The sequence below is a fragment of the Heterocephalus glaber genome, unplaced genomic scaffold, assembly GCF_053883595.1.
Source record: "Heterocephalus glaber isolate CG9 unplaced genomic scaffold, H.glaber_assembly_v1.0 deba00001600, whole genome shotgun sequence".
In the NCBI taxonomy this organism is placed as follows: domain Eukaryota; kingdom Metazoa; phylum Chordata; class Mammalia; order Rodentia; family Bathyergidae; genus Heterocephalus; species Heterocephalus glaber.
This window is the reverse complement of record NW_028258372.1, coordinates 33,991,717-34,006,486: the sequence shown is the minus strand read 5'-3', so window position 1 is coordinate 34,006,486 and position 14,770 is coordinate 33,991,717. Positions and strand designations below refer to the sequence as shown.

Below are 14,770 nucleotides of genomic sequence, written 5' to 3'. Positions count from 1 at the left end.
ATGTAGATGAAATGATCATCTACAGAGAAAATACTAAGAAATCTCTAGGATCCCCTAGAACTTGTACTTGAATTTAACAGGATTAGAAAACACAAGGTATATATAAAAATTCAGGTCTGTGTATACTTGCTATAAATGAAGAATTGGATATTGAAATTTAAAAGTTATGTAGGAGTACAAAGGACCTAGAAAAGTTAAAAACAAAAACAGTGTTGGAAGTCGTTTAGTACCTAATTTTAAGACTTCTTCTAAAGCTACAGTAATCAAGGCAGTGTTGGTGTAAGGAAAGACATATAGATCACTGGAATAAAACAGAGAATCTAGAAATAGAACCATACATATATGGTCCACTGAGTTTTGAAAGATTATTTAACATTAGCATTTTATAGAATATAAACTCAATTCAAGAGCCGAGGAAGAGATAGTGTTTTCAGCAAATGGCACTAGAACACCTGGTATCTGTATATAAAAAATTAATCTCAACCCTTTATTTCCATACATGAAAATAACTTGAAGGGATCTATGAACCTAAATATGAAAGCCTAAAAGTATGAAACTTTAAGAAGAAATTATAAGGGAAAATATTTATGAATTCAGGATAGGCAAGAACTACCTAGGATACAAAAAACATGATGTGTAAAAGAAAAAAATTGATAAATGAGATTCCATCAAAATTTAGAACTTTAAATTACATCATTAAAATGAAAAGTAGTCCTTAAACAGACCATATTTACAATACATATAATCTATGACCAGAATATATAAAGAATTCTTAGAGCTCATTAATAGACAACCCAATTAAAAAGTAGACATAAGATGATGATAAATAGCCAGTACAGCACAAGGAAAGGTGTGCAACTCTAGAATCAGAAAAATAATGATCAGTACGATAATAAGATTGAATTATACACTCATTAGGGAGATGAAGTTAAAAGTTTTAAAAGCCTTGTCATGACTTTTTCTTTTTGTTGGATTCTCCCCCTTTGCATTTAATTTGTCACACCCAATGGATTCATTCTGCTGGGTTTCCTGGGGTTGTGATCCTCATTGTCTTTTCCTAGGGTATTGTCTAAAATTTTTTGGAGTGCCGATTTGGTGTTAATGAAGTTCCTGAGGTGCTCTTTGTCATGAAAGTATCTTATTTCTCCATCAATTTTGAAAGATAGTTTTGCAGGGTACATCAATCTGGGTTGGAGGCTGTTTTCCTTTAGGGCTTGAAATACATCACTCCAAGCTCTTTTTGCCTTGAGGGTTTGCATTGAGAAGTCTGCTGTGATTCTGATGGAATGCCTCTTTTTTTTATTGACACATGTCTGCAGTACATAACAATTACATTCCTGGTGTGGAGTTGGTACGTGTACATAACATATCTTAGTTTTCTCTTTCATTCCCTTTCCCTCCTATTCTTCCCTCCTCCCTCCATCTCTTCATTGTCTTCCTACAAAATGCCTTTTTAAAATCATTCTCTTAAAGCAGAGTTTACAAGTCCAGAACTCTGTCTCTGAAGGACTGCTCAATTTTGTTAATTCTAAAACTATTTTTTTCTCTCATTGTTAACATGTCTAAAGCTAGGATGCACTTTACAACCAACACTGTCTTAGGCTTGTTATATTTTAGTTGTATCATGTTTCTTAGTGGTATATTAAATCTATGTAACATCAACAACCATGCCTTATGCCTGATGAAGTAAGAAAATAGCTTTATTCTTTTACCCTAGTCGTAAGTGTTGATACTTTATCATTATTTTATTTAAATAATTTTATCATGTTGTTATTACAACTAACATAATCCTTTTTCTTTCCACAAGTTTTGCTTTCACTGAAAGATAAAAACTGGAATAAGTCTGGTTTTAATATTAAACAGTTTTTGCTGATTTTCTCAATCTTAGTCATATTGCATCCTCTTGCATATTCCTTACATTATAAAAATTTTGAGGACATTCTCAACTGCATCAGTTCTCTCTTTCCAGAGTATTCATGGAGGCTAAAACTGGTTATAGAAAGAGAAAGAAAGAATGTCTTCTTTGTCAGCTGCAGGGGCAGAGCGTGGGGAGGGTTCTCATACCTTCCCTGTACCTAATCAGACTTTCTGGGTTACAGTTGTCTGGAGAACTATTTTTCCTATCTCTGTGTGAACTCATCCATTTTTCTCTAAATCCATCAATATACCATCCTCCCGACTTACTCCCAGTGCAAACTGAATAACATGAGCCAACATGTCATTTGAATGTAAAATATTACTTTCTTTAGTCAGCACACGTGATCTCCCAAACTACCATCTATATGTTTTGTGTGAATATATATAATATATATATATATATACTTTTAAAACTTTAGGAAAATAGTAAAATATATATCAAGTACTATATACAAAGTTCAAGAAGCCAAAGTAACACATTTCAAAGACTCTAAGATGTTATGTTTGAAAAACAGTATTTTCTGAATGGTTTGTATCTTTCTTATAAGTTACTTGGGAATATTATAGGGAAAATGTAATATTTGCATTTTATATTAATACGTTAATGTTACATATTTAACACTTCTATAATTATAATGTTTTAATCATAGAAAATTACTCTCCTGTTTCTATTCATTAAAATATTTTTTACTAAATATTTGATAATATTAAAAATTTCTTAAAGGATGCCACTTCAAAGCCCAAGTCGCCTGCGGAAAAGCATTTGCTCAATCATTTCATTTGCACCTTGGCCGGAGAGTTGGGTAACCTCGTCCTGTCCATGACACAGTGATGAGGCGGTGACTCAGGACCGTTACTGATCCACGCAAAGCCACTGGGACCTAAGTGGGCCGTAAGCCTTGTCTTCAGCTTCTGAGTCGCGCAGTCTCCCCAAGGCACTGGCTCTTCTGCGGTTCTTAGCTCGTCCCCTCACCTCCAGACCCACCCGCTTGCAGCCCTGCCCTGTGGTGGAAGGGACGGGAGTCTCCTCGGCATCTTCCTCTAAGGGCACTAATCCCATCGGAGCGGGCCCCACCTCCACGACCTCATCCCTGTTAATACCATCGCCCAGTGAGTTAGAATCTCAACATTGAGAACGGGGCACAGACTTTCAGTTCACTTCTACAGCAATTCTGCAGCCCTTTTCCCTTGATGTTCAATATGTTATTAATCAAAAATGACAAAATAATGCACGTAGAAGAGCTGGGTTTTGTTTTAACCATAGACTACTTTTTTCCATAAGGTATTTGTTGACTCCAAGCAACATTACAGCCTCTTTTCTTTGTGCTGCCTCAGCACTCTGTTCCTAGACCGATTGTAATTTTTGTTTAAGTGCCTGGTCCCTAGGCAAACTGTGAGCCTGCTGCTGGGGATAAATTTTATCTTAGTCATCTTTATATCTCGGAGGTCTGGCATGATGGGCAGTGTGTTGCAAGTATATATGTTTGCTGAGAGAGCAACTGTGTGTATTCATTCAACCAACATTTGTCAAGAATGAGAAAGTTCATTTCTTCACAAAAAAATTTCAAAAGGTTTCAATTTTGAACAAAAGCCTAAACATTTAGTTTTCTTTATATGACACCTTAAAATTATCAATTTCATAATTAAGAGTATGTAGAAAAAGCCCATTTTCCTTTGATAAAATAAATGTGACATTAACATATTTTTGTGAAATAAGCTTGTTCCTATAATGTATAATAGATTTAAGTTCTCCACATTATTTTCCATGACCATTAAATTATCCAGATGATTTTTCATGGATACCTTCAAATGATTTAATTAAACATATTTAGTAAGGATAGAACTTCCAGCTGGGATTCCTATTTCCACATTGACTGAAATTCAAGTCATTCCCTTGATAAGTGCTGCTCTCATGGCAGTGTCAGCAACACTGTGTCCCTTAGAATTACCCATCAGAATGGATTTGTGGACTATTGAAGACTCAAGAACATGAAATATTATTAAAAGAAAAAAGAAGTCCCAATAGGAAATCTTAATGAATGACCACCAAGTAACCTAGAGAATTATTACTTTCTTGTTAAATTCCAGTTATGCATGTGAAAGACACTATGTGAAGATACGGTGGCTGTCAATTACCAAGGAAGACTGCACTCTTGCTACCTACAATAGTATATTCCATAGGATAAACCTGTTGGTAATAATAAAGGCATCACCATCAGAGAGCACTAGAAAGCAAACAAGGGAACGTATTTTCATTTTGTTTGCATGATCCTTGATCCTTCCGTGTTAATTTCTAGCTTAACTCTTAAGGGGCGAGGGTGTTATTGTTAAAACTTGACACTTCTCTTTCCTTCTCTCTCTCTCTCTCTCTCTCTCTCGCTCTCTCTAATCGATTTGCTTATATTAATCTCCACTGGATACCCTAATTATACCCAACCCACCCGTTTAATACATGCTGAACGAAACCAGCAGAATGATCTTGTTAAAACATAACAGAATCATTTTTGGCCTCTACTCTAAAAGCTTCCCATGTCACTCAGAGGAAAGGTCAGTTCTTGCCACAGTCTATGAGGCCCTGCACAGTCTGACCTGTTGTTGCCTTGACCTTAGCTACTCTCCCCATTTATATTGGTCTCACCAGTGTCACTTCTGCATTTCCAGCATCCAAGATCTCTACCTCAGGGCCTTCGCATCTGCAGTTTCTCTGCCTAGACTGCTATTCCACAAGACATTTGCCTGGCTTCCTTCCTCACTCCTTGACGACCTTTTTCGTGACACTTCCCATGGAAGCTAACTCTGATCATGCACTCTAAAGTTCAATTGCAATTTCCCTTTTTTGGTTTCGTTTTCTCTACTGCAGTTACCACACCTAAACTACTTCATATTTTACCTATTATATATTTTATGCATATCTTTTACTCTAGAATATAAGGAGTTCTTTTTTACATCAATTGTCTTTACTCTTGTATTTATGGAACATTAAACAATGCCTGATCTACTGCAGATACTCTCTCTCTATATATGTTGAATAAATTGATAACAATGAATTCAACAAATCTTTTTAGGCATATCATGTGTCTTAATTCATATCGTGCTGCAATAACAAAATACCCTAGATTGAATAATTTATAAAAACAGAGTCATCAGACATGGTGGTGCACACCTGTAATCTCAGCACTATGGAGGCTGAGGAAGGAGGATCGCTGTGGCTTTGAGGCCAATCTAGACTACGTAGCGAGTTCAAGGCCAGCCTGAACTACATAGTGAGACCCTGTCTCAAAAACCCACAAAAACTAAAAAAGTAAAAACAGAAATTTATTTTCCACAGTTCCAGAGGTTGAGAAGCCCAAGGTCTAGGTGACAACAGGCTTGGTGTCTGGTGAGGGCCTCATCTCTGTTTCCAACATGGCACCTTGAACTCTGCATCCTCCAGAAGAGAGTAATGTTTTTCCTCACATAGCAGAAGAATAAACAGTGGTGAGCCTACTCCCCAAACCCTTCTGATTCTGGGACTCATGCATTCCTGGAGCCTCTGCCTTCATGATCTGCACACTTCCCAGCAGGCCCTGCATCCCAGGACTGTTGCACTGCTGACTTCTATTCCAACTCGTGAGTTTTGAAGAGAACATTCAACCCACGGCATCAATCTAGCATTATTACCACCAACAGCTGCTTCACATAAAAACATACTTTTATTGATTTTTGTCCCCTTGTCACATGGACTTTGTGAAATAAGAGTCAAGGATAGCATATGAAAACCCACCTAATTGTCTACCTTGGTGATTTCTCAAAATGAGATCCTGAGCAGCCATATAAGTGACACATGGAACTTTTTGTAAAGACACAGTCTTGAACTCGTCTCAGATGAAGAACTCAGAACTAAACACTACATCTCATCATAAGCTCTGCAGATGAGTTTGAACCAGTGAAGTTTGAGATCCAGTGAGCTACATTCCAAGTTCTTTATTTTAATGCAACCTTTGTTGCTATTAGAGACTGCAAGTTTTCCTTGGATAAAAGAAGTTGGAAAATACTCTTGCCTTGATAACTGTGACGAGAGCCTTCTTCCTAGTGGCTCTTTGACCTGCCCTTTCCTTCCACACCTGTGCTCACTCTCCCAGGCCTCCCAGGCCTCCCAGCCCAGGTCCTAGTATCTTACACCGATTATTACACTACCCTTCTAATGACTCTTTGTGTACTGTCTAGTTTTCTAACCAGTCTCCAAGTACTAATATGGTTTTTGAATACAGAGACGTCTGAATATATTTTTGTTCCTGAAACAGAGATGCTTCAAAAGTAATATGAATCTCATACTTAAAAAGCAAATGTAATGTAATCTTTTATATTTACAAAAATTTTATTTTTGAACCCAAGATTTATTTTATAATGGAGGAAATAAGATATTGTCCCACAGAGTTGCTTCATCATACATTCAGTTGGCCTCCCTTTGCCCTCTTATGGCCCGATTTTCCTTATGCTGCAAGCATCTTAATAGCAAAAACACACATTAATCAATCTGGTTAATTCTAAGGAAGACCTCAATTACAGAATGATTTATTGCATAAGCTTAAACTAAAAGCAGTCACGAGCTCAGTGCTAATACTCTTTTCATTAAAGGAAGTATGCAGGTGCTTACTTTCACCTTCAACTGAAATTTTTGCTTAGGTACAGCAGATTTTCACCAGCATCATCAGTGGCTCTGTCTGAGCCCATTTCTGGACTCATGAATCACAGCTCCTGAAATGCAGCAGAGCACACCAAGAAGAATTCATGCAGAGTGAACCCTCTCCACGTGTTACAGCTCTTTGGCCCTCCTACCTCTCCATATACTAAAATTTACTATGTTTTCTTGATTTGATGCTTAGAAGGACATAGGCTTTTTCTTGCAAGCTAAATTCTTTACAGTAATTCTAAATTTGGATGTAACGCGCAGAAGGTAGGTCACTGTACTATAGTTTCCAGAACACTTCCGGAGGTCTGAGTTGAGTCAGAGGACCCAAGTGCCCCCATGCTGATTGCTCCTGGTCTTTTCCTTTCCTTCTCAACCTTGGCTTTTCCCTTGGCTCTATCGACTGTCTTTGGGATTCCAATTAATTGGCCTAAGCTGCCACAAACACGGGTAATTATAGGATAACAATGAAATAAACAAGCCTCCCGGAGTGTCTAAATGATAGTATACTGCAAGAAAAGTTTCCAAGTTAAGTCACAGGAACTTCATTTCTGACTCCCTGCCCCAGCTATATATCAGAATCATCAATTAAATTTGACCCTGAAGGTAATCTGAACATTTCTATTTCAGATCTCCCTGGGTAATTGCTAATGAGCCTTCAGGGCTGAGGACCACTGATGAGCTACCAAAACACAATCTATTCTACTTGTTAGGCGACAGATAGGCAAGCCTACCTACAGGCCCGTATTTGTATCTGAACAACCCTATCCAGCTGATAGTAGACCTGATTCTAACAGCATTATGTGTCTCTCATTTAGATTCTATTTTTCAATCGAGTTTTCTATATGTCAACTGAAAAACTAAAATAATAAAGTTCACCTAGGTTCTCATAAAACCAAGGGAGATATACTCATATAGAGAGCAACACCATTATGTCAGGGTTTGGCAAGGAAACTGTCCTTATTGTGGCTGTTAAGTGTTAGAGTGAGAAAAGAGAACTGTCTCGGGAACCAGCAGGAATATGATATAACTCACAGTATAAATGAATCTATTGTCAAGTGAAGTGTCTTTTGATGGAATTTTACTACATTTCATGTGTAGAATACAGCCCTGGCATGCCTAAATTTAGACAACTGAAATGATTCATTAAAATCCAATTAGATTAGAACATAAAAATTACAAAACAATTGTGCAAGCTATGGTTTCACAATTACAAGACCATTTAAAGCCTTAAAATGACTGAAACATTAATTCAATCTCAAATAGTCTTTTTAATTGCTGTTCAAGGTACTGAAGAAGCAGCAGGCAATAGAAAATATTATCTTAATGAATGTAACGATTATAAACAATGTAACCATTATATTTTTATTTTCTTTTTTGTTTGTTTTTATTTATTTTTAACAAAAATAAATATTGCTTTATAAACAAAAGCAATATAAAACTAGCACCACAAAATTCTTTATTTTTATTCAAATGTTTTAAACATTGATATTCAATTGCTATAACTCTAATGAAAAAAATGAACATTATAGCATGTTAAAAAACATTTTACAGACATGTAATAGACACTCAAAAATATCAATAAATTAAAGAATAAATATAAGACATGACTTCTGTCTTTTAGAAACTAGCATTTTAGTCAGGGGAGACAAAAATACAGATATCTATAAAATGGGAAAAGATATGGAATGTTTTTAGATGTGCAAAATAGTGTAGAAATAATAACTATGATTACTAAGGCAGTGTGAAAGTATTATTCTATCTGAAAGGAAATCTAGAAAAGCTTCTTGAATGAGGAGACATTTGAACTAGGTCTTGAAAGCAGAGGAGAACTTCAGAGTTGACACTGCGGGAAAGTATATTCAGGGGGAAGCCACGTGAATAAAAAGTGATTTGAGGACAGAATGCTTTGGTGGAATGGGTGTGGAAATGTGACGAATGTCAAGGACAGACTGTAGAAGGCTTTCCATGAGAAGCTAAAATTATTCTCTATGTAGTGGAACCTCTCATGGCTCTCCAGAAAGATTTACAAAGATCTGTTTAGGAGGACTGTTTCAAAGACAGCTTGGAGAAGGGAGAGGTAGATGTAGGGAATTGCAGGGGCTGCTTAGTACACACAGAGGTGAAGAGGGTATGAGTCAAAGCCCTGGGAACAGAATGGATGAACTCAATTTGGAAGACACTTTTGATGTCAAAGCCACAGATTGTGAAGATTAGTTATAGTTGAGCAATGGGCAGATTTTGTGCCAGAGCACTCAGGATATGCATATTTTGTAAAAGAAATATTTCCAAAATGATTGAAGGTTCTGGTGCAAATTTTGAAGAGAAGTATTTTCCAGGTCATTCTATTGCTTAACATATCCTGGAAAAAAACGACAAAACGAAGAAGTATGAAAGAGCTGAGAGAAGAAGTTGGAAGCCAGACGCCACACTGCTACAAAAGCAGCAAGAGCTAAGAGAAAAGTGGTATTAAAGTGTGAGTGATGGCTGAGAGATGGGAGTAAAGAAAGCACAGGAAAGGGATGAGCAGGAGCTAGAGTGAAGAATGTGAGGAAGTGCAGATGATGAGAGTTGTACCCTTATAACCGACGGAAATCCATTATGGTTTATATCAAAATGTCCCCTGAGACCTCATGGGCGCATAGGTGGGGTTTGGGGAGGTGCCTGGATCATGGGAGTGTGACACTCCTAAGTGGATCAAAAGCTAACTGTGATGTTGGGAGGTGAAGTCTGCTCAGAGGAGGTCACTGGGTGCGTGGCCTAGAAAGATGTGTATCCCTTCCTCCTCCCTGATCTCTTTTGGCTTCCTGTCTGCCATGCTGCACTGCCTTGGAACCAGCCAACCACAGACTGAAACATCTAAACATCTACGAACTGTGAGCCAAAATAAACCTTTCGTCCTTTAAATTGTGGGTGTCAGGTATTGTGTCTCAGCGACAAGAGAAGTAACTAAGATGAAATCGAAGGCAGGGCAACAAAGGAATTCCTGAGGAATTCACCTAGATGAGTAACTGATTCAGGAAGACGGAGAGGATAGAGATTCAGTGCACCTACTAATGAGACAATGTGTAATCTGGTAATTAATTTTCAACTCATTATTATTCAGATAAAATTATATCAATAGAAAAAATTTTAAGAAATAGATAAATATGATTTAGTTGTTTTTTTCTTTTTGCAAGTAATGAAATAAGAACTGGCTTGCTATCGTTGACCTGTTTCTCACACGAGCCCTGGAAATCCACCAACTTGCAGCAGGCCCTCAAAGCAGGCTGCAACATCAGCTCTGAGCCTTAGGAGGCAAACCTAAGCCTGGAGGAAAAAATATGACCTGATAAGGAAACCTGAACTGACTGAACATGGACAAGGAAGGCTACTAATTCTGCACTGAATACAAGTTGTACATGTTGTTATTTTAAGTTTTATTTTATTTTCAATTAAAAAAGAATTGTATATATTTAAGAGGTACAATGTGGTGTTTTGAAATGCATAGGTAGTATGGGATGATCGCATCAAGCTGGTTAGCTTATCCATCAACTCAAATATTTATCTTTTGTTTGTGGCAAGAACACTTAAAATCTTCTCATACATATGAGACTCAGTGATCTCATCTATGAGTACATATCTAAAAGAAAAGAAGTTAGCATGCATTTCTATGTTTATTGCAGCACAATTCACAGTAGCCAAGATATGGAAACAACCTCAGTGTCCATCAATTGGTGAGTAGATTTTTTTAGCCTTTAAAAAGCTGAATCTATGTTCCAAGCACTATAGAGCGCTGAAACAGTAACAGTCACACTACACAACCACTTAGAATTCAGTGGATTTTTAATAGTTTACCAAGCTTTATGTATAGTGATTAAAGCCTGTTGAGAACTTGGCCATTTTTCATAAACAAATGAACAGGACATAAAATGTCACTTCTGCTTTTGCAATATTAAAGGAAGAGAAAGATAATTCAATCTTGTGGGGCTCAGATATAATACTCACCAGAACAACCTTGTGGGCAGGTACAAGTGTATCTTCCTATCTCATTGAGGCATGTAGCCTCATTCTTGCAGGGATCTGAAACACATTCATCTACTTCCAAGTCACAGTGCCTCCCTTGATATCCTGGGACACAGAAGCAGAAATAGCCATCGATTCCATCCTGACACACAGCCCCGTTGTGGCAAAGGCCAGAGGCACACTCATTGTGATCTATCTCACAGAATCTTCCTCCATACCCAACAGGGCAGATGCAGGCCCGGTGCACAGGGTCGGGGTGGCAAACACCTCCATGTTGGCAGGAGTCCGCACCACAGGAGCCAATGGCAATTTCACACGTCAGCCCACTGTACCCGGGAGGGCACTGGCACTGAAAGCTCCTTTCTCCAGGGACATTCACACAAGTGGCAATTCCTTGGCAAGGACTGGAGGAGCAAGGATCTTTCATGTTGTCACAGTCTTTGTCCACGTTATTCGCTGTGTCTGAACAATGGCAATTGTCTCGTGACGAACCCTTGCAGGTAGAATTGTTCTGGCAAGAATTTGAGAGGCACCTGGTGTAGTTTTTATTACAAAAAGAATCTACAAAGAAATAAAAAATATCAAGGTTAAACTTGAAAATGGTTGAGAATAAAATTAAAGAACTTTCTTTCTGATCCGGTTCTACTTTAAACTCAATGAAATACCTAATTTTCTTCAATTTGATGAGTTTTAATTAGTCATTGTCAAAACTCTTTATACAGTTGCTAAAACGCAAAGAAAAATGGCCAGTTTGAGATACTTTCTTCTCCTTTGTACCTCATTTTTTCAAGTCTAAATGGAATTGAATAACTGGGGGGGAACTGAGATAGTTCTTAATACTTCCCATTTACTCAGAATTTGGAAGTTCACATTCTTTCATGGAAGATTTTTGTGGAATACTAGGAAATGAATTACAAAATTGTCTCTGAATAAGTTGCCTAATGAAAACTGCTATTTAAATGAATACTATGACTTTTTAAAAACCTTAATAGCTATTTTATGCTCTAAAAAGAAAATTATAGAAAAAATATAATAAAATATTATTATTTACTGAAGACCTACTTTCGGGCCGGGGATTTAGCTCAGTGGTTTCGCCGCCTGCTGTGCAAGCTCAAGGACCCAAGTTCGATCCCCGGTACCAAAAATAATAATAATAATAAAATAAAAAAATAAAGACCTACTTTCTCTACTAAGTATTCTAGGTATTTCACATATAGTGTTATTTATCCTCACAGCAACACAAAATTATGTAATTTTACAGATTAAGTCCCACTGCAATACTATTGATATAGTAAAGATTGCAAACTTTCATTTTCCTGAAATCATTTCTGTTCTAGAAATATATGTTTGAAATTCTAATTGGAATAAGCTGTAGGAAAGCAATAATTCTATGGTTCTTTCATTTGATACTTACATTTATACTGTGTAAATCTCCCCCAAACAGACATACATTATTACCACAAAATTTTATTTTCCTTTTGTGTTCTCAATCTTGTGTATTGAGAAGTTTTGTGACTTGGTAGCTCAATTGTGTCATCCACAGAACACTGTCTTTTCATGTGGTTTTATCTTATACTTTATTTTCTTATTTTTTACCTCCCTTTTAACAATATTGCTCACAAAATAATAGCAGATAATAGTATAGGCTTGTGATTTTATAAAAGGTTACAAAATGGGGTTTATTCTTAAATTTTAAGACACAAAGAAGATAATGGCATGGGCAAACTTCTTAGTTAAGCTCTTCCTTTCTCCTATTTCTCTCTTACTTTTTTTTCAAGGAGAACTCCCAGATTAATGCAAATTTTGGTACTGGAAGTAGTTCTACAGAAACAGAATTTTGTGGATGAGTTTTCTAAATTGAAAATATATATATGCATTACATACTGGTGGTAGGAATGTAAAATTGTACAGCTAATTTGGAAAAGTTTCAAAATGTCTTATAAGTTTCAACATGCACTTACTGCATAACTTAGTAATTCTACTCCTACATATATACCCAAGAGAAATGAAAACATAATGCCTGTACAAAAACTTACATTCAAATACTCATAGTAGCTTTATTAAGAATTGTTAATAATTACCCTGGATATTATCATCTTATCAGATATATATAGTTTGTAAATAATCTCTCCCATTCTTTACTCTTTTGAGATTTTCCTTTGCTGCACAGAAGTTTTAAAATTTAATGTAAAAAATAACCAAAATTTTGATGTAGTCCCTTTTATCAATTTATGTTTTTGTTTCCTATATTTTTGGTGTCATATCCAAGGTATTATTACCAAATCTAATGTCATAAAGATCTCCCCTGTTTCTAAGGATTTTACAGTTTCTAGTCTGTATTCAGGTCTTTTATCCATTTTGAGTTAGTTTTGTATAAAGTTGTAGAGTCCGTCTTCTTTATGTTGCATGAGGAAATCTAGTTTCCCAATACCATTTGTTGATGAGAACATCACTGTGTAGCATTGGTGATTTGTTGAAGACCATTTGACCAGTAACCTGAATATTTATCTCTGGACATGCTGTTTTGTTCCACTGGTCTTTGCTAATGCCAGTACCATACTATTTTGATTAATATAGCTTTGTAATATTTTTTTTAATTAGGAAGTACGAGGCTTCCACTTTTGTTTCTCTTCAAAATTGTTTGGCTACTCAGAATCCTTGGAGAGTCTATATAAATTTTAGGATAAGTTTTTTCTATTTCTACAAAAAGTCATTGAAACATTTATAGAGATTTCTTTGAATTTATAGATCACTCTGGACAGTGTAGACTTTTTAAAAGTATAAACATTCTACAAGTATCACGGGATATCTTTCCATTTATTTCTGTCTTCTTTAGTTTATTTCAATCATGTTTTGTAATTTTCAGCAGGAGTTTTTTTTTTATTTCCCCAGTTAAGTTTATACCTAAATTATTTTTCTCCTATTGTAAATGGGATTGTTTATATTTGGTGTGTTTTTTTTTTTTTTTGGTACTGGGGATTGAACTCAAGACCTTGTGCTTGTGAAGCCACTCAGTTAAATCCCCAGCCTTACATTTTGTGTTACTGGGGATTGATGCTAGGGCCTTCACAATGAGCTATATCCCCAGAGCTTTCCTTACTTTTATTTTGAGACAGGGTCTAGCTAAGTTGCTAAATTGCTCAGGCTGGGAACAAACTTGTGATTCTCCTGCCTCAGCCTGCCAGAGTTTAGGGATTAAAAGTGTGCATCAATATGCCCAGGTACTTAATTTCCTTTTGAAATTTTGATTATTTATTATATAGAAATGCAACTCTCAATGCAAACCCTCAAGGCAAGAAGAGCTTGGAGTGATGTATTTCAAGCCCTAAAGGAAAACAGCCTCCAACCCAGATTGATGTACCCTGCAAAACTCTTTCAAAATTGATGGAGAAATAAGATAGTTTCATGACAAAGAGCACCTCAGGAACTTCATGAATACCAAACTGGCACTCCAAAAAATTTTAGACAATACCCTAGGAAAAGACAATGAGGATCACAACCCCAGGAAATCCAGCAAAATGAATCCATTTGGCGTGACAAATTAAATGCAAAGGGGGAGAATCCAACAAAAAGAAAAAGTCATGACAAGGCTTTTAAAACTTTTAACTTCATCTCCCTAATGAGTGTATAATTCAATCTTATTATTGTACTGATTAGTATTTTTCTGATTCTAGAGTTGCCCACCATTCTTTGTGCTATACTGGCTATTTATCATCTACTTATGTCTACTTTTTAATTGGATTGTCTATTAATGAGCTCTAAGAATTCTTTATATATTCTGGTCATAGATTATATGTATTGTAAATATGGTCTGTTTAAGGACTACTTTTCATTTTAATGATATCATTTAAAGTTCTAAATTTTGATGGAATCTCATTTATCAATTTGTTTCTTTTATACATCATGTCTTTTGTATCCTAGGTAGTTCTTGCCTACCCTGAATTCATAAATATTTTCCCTTATAATTTCTTCTTAAAGTTTCATACTTTTAGGCTTTCATATTTAGGTTCATAGATCCTTTCAAGTTATTTTTATGTATGGAAATAAAGGGTTGAGGTTAATTTTTTATATACAGATACCAGGTGTTCTAGTGCCGTTTGCTGAAAACACTGTCTTCCTCCGCTCTTGAATTGAGTTTATATTCTATAAAATGCTAATGTTAAATAATCTTTCAAAACT

At 36.1% G+C, this 14,770-nt stretch overlaps 1 protein-coding gene across 1 annotated transcript in view; it reads right to left on the bottom strand.

The window, feature by feature from the left end:
* Positions 1-11,147, bottom strand: part of Crb1 (crumbs cell polarity complex component 1) — a 139,128-nt gene extending 127,981 nt beyond the window's left edge. Inside the window, 1 exon segment of the mRNA XM_087193860.1 lies at positions 10,574-11,147. Within this exon segment, the coding sequence (XP_087049986.1) occupies positions 10,574-11,018 (445 nt within the window). The 5' untranslated portion in view covers positions 11,019-11,147.
* Between the last annotated feature and the right edge of the window lie 3,623 nt (positions 11,148-14,770).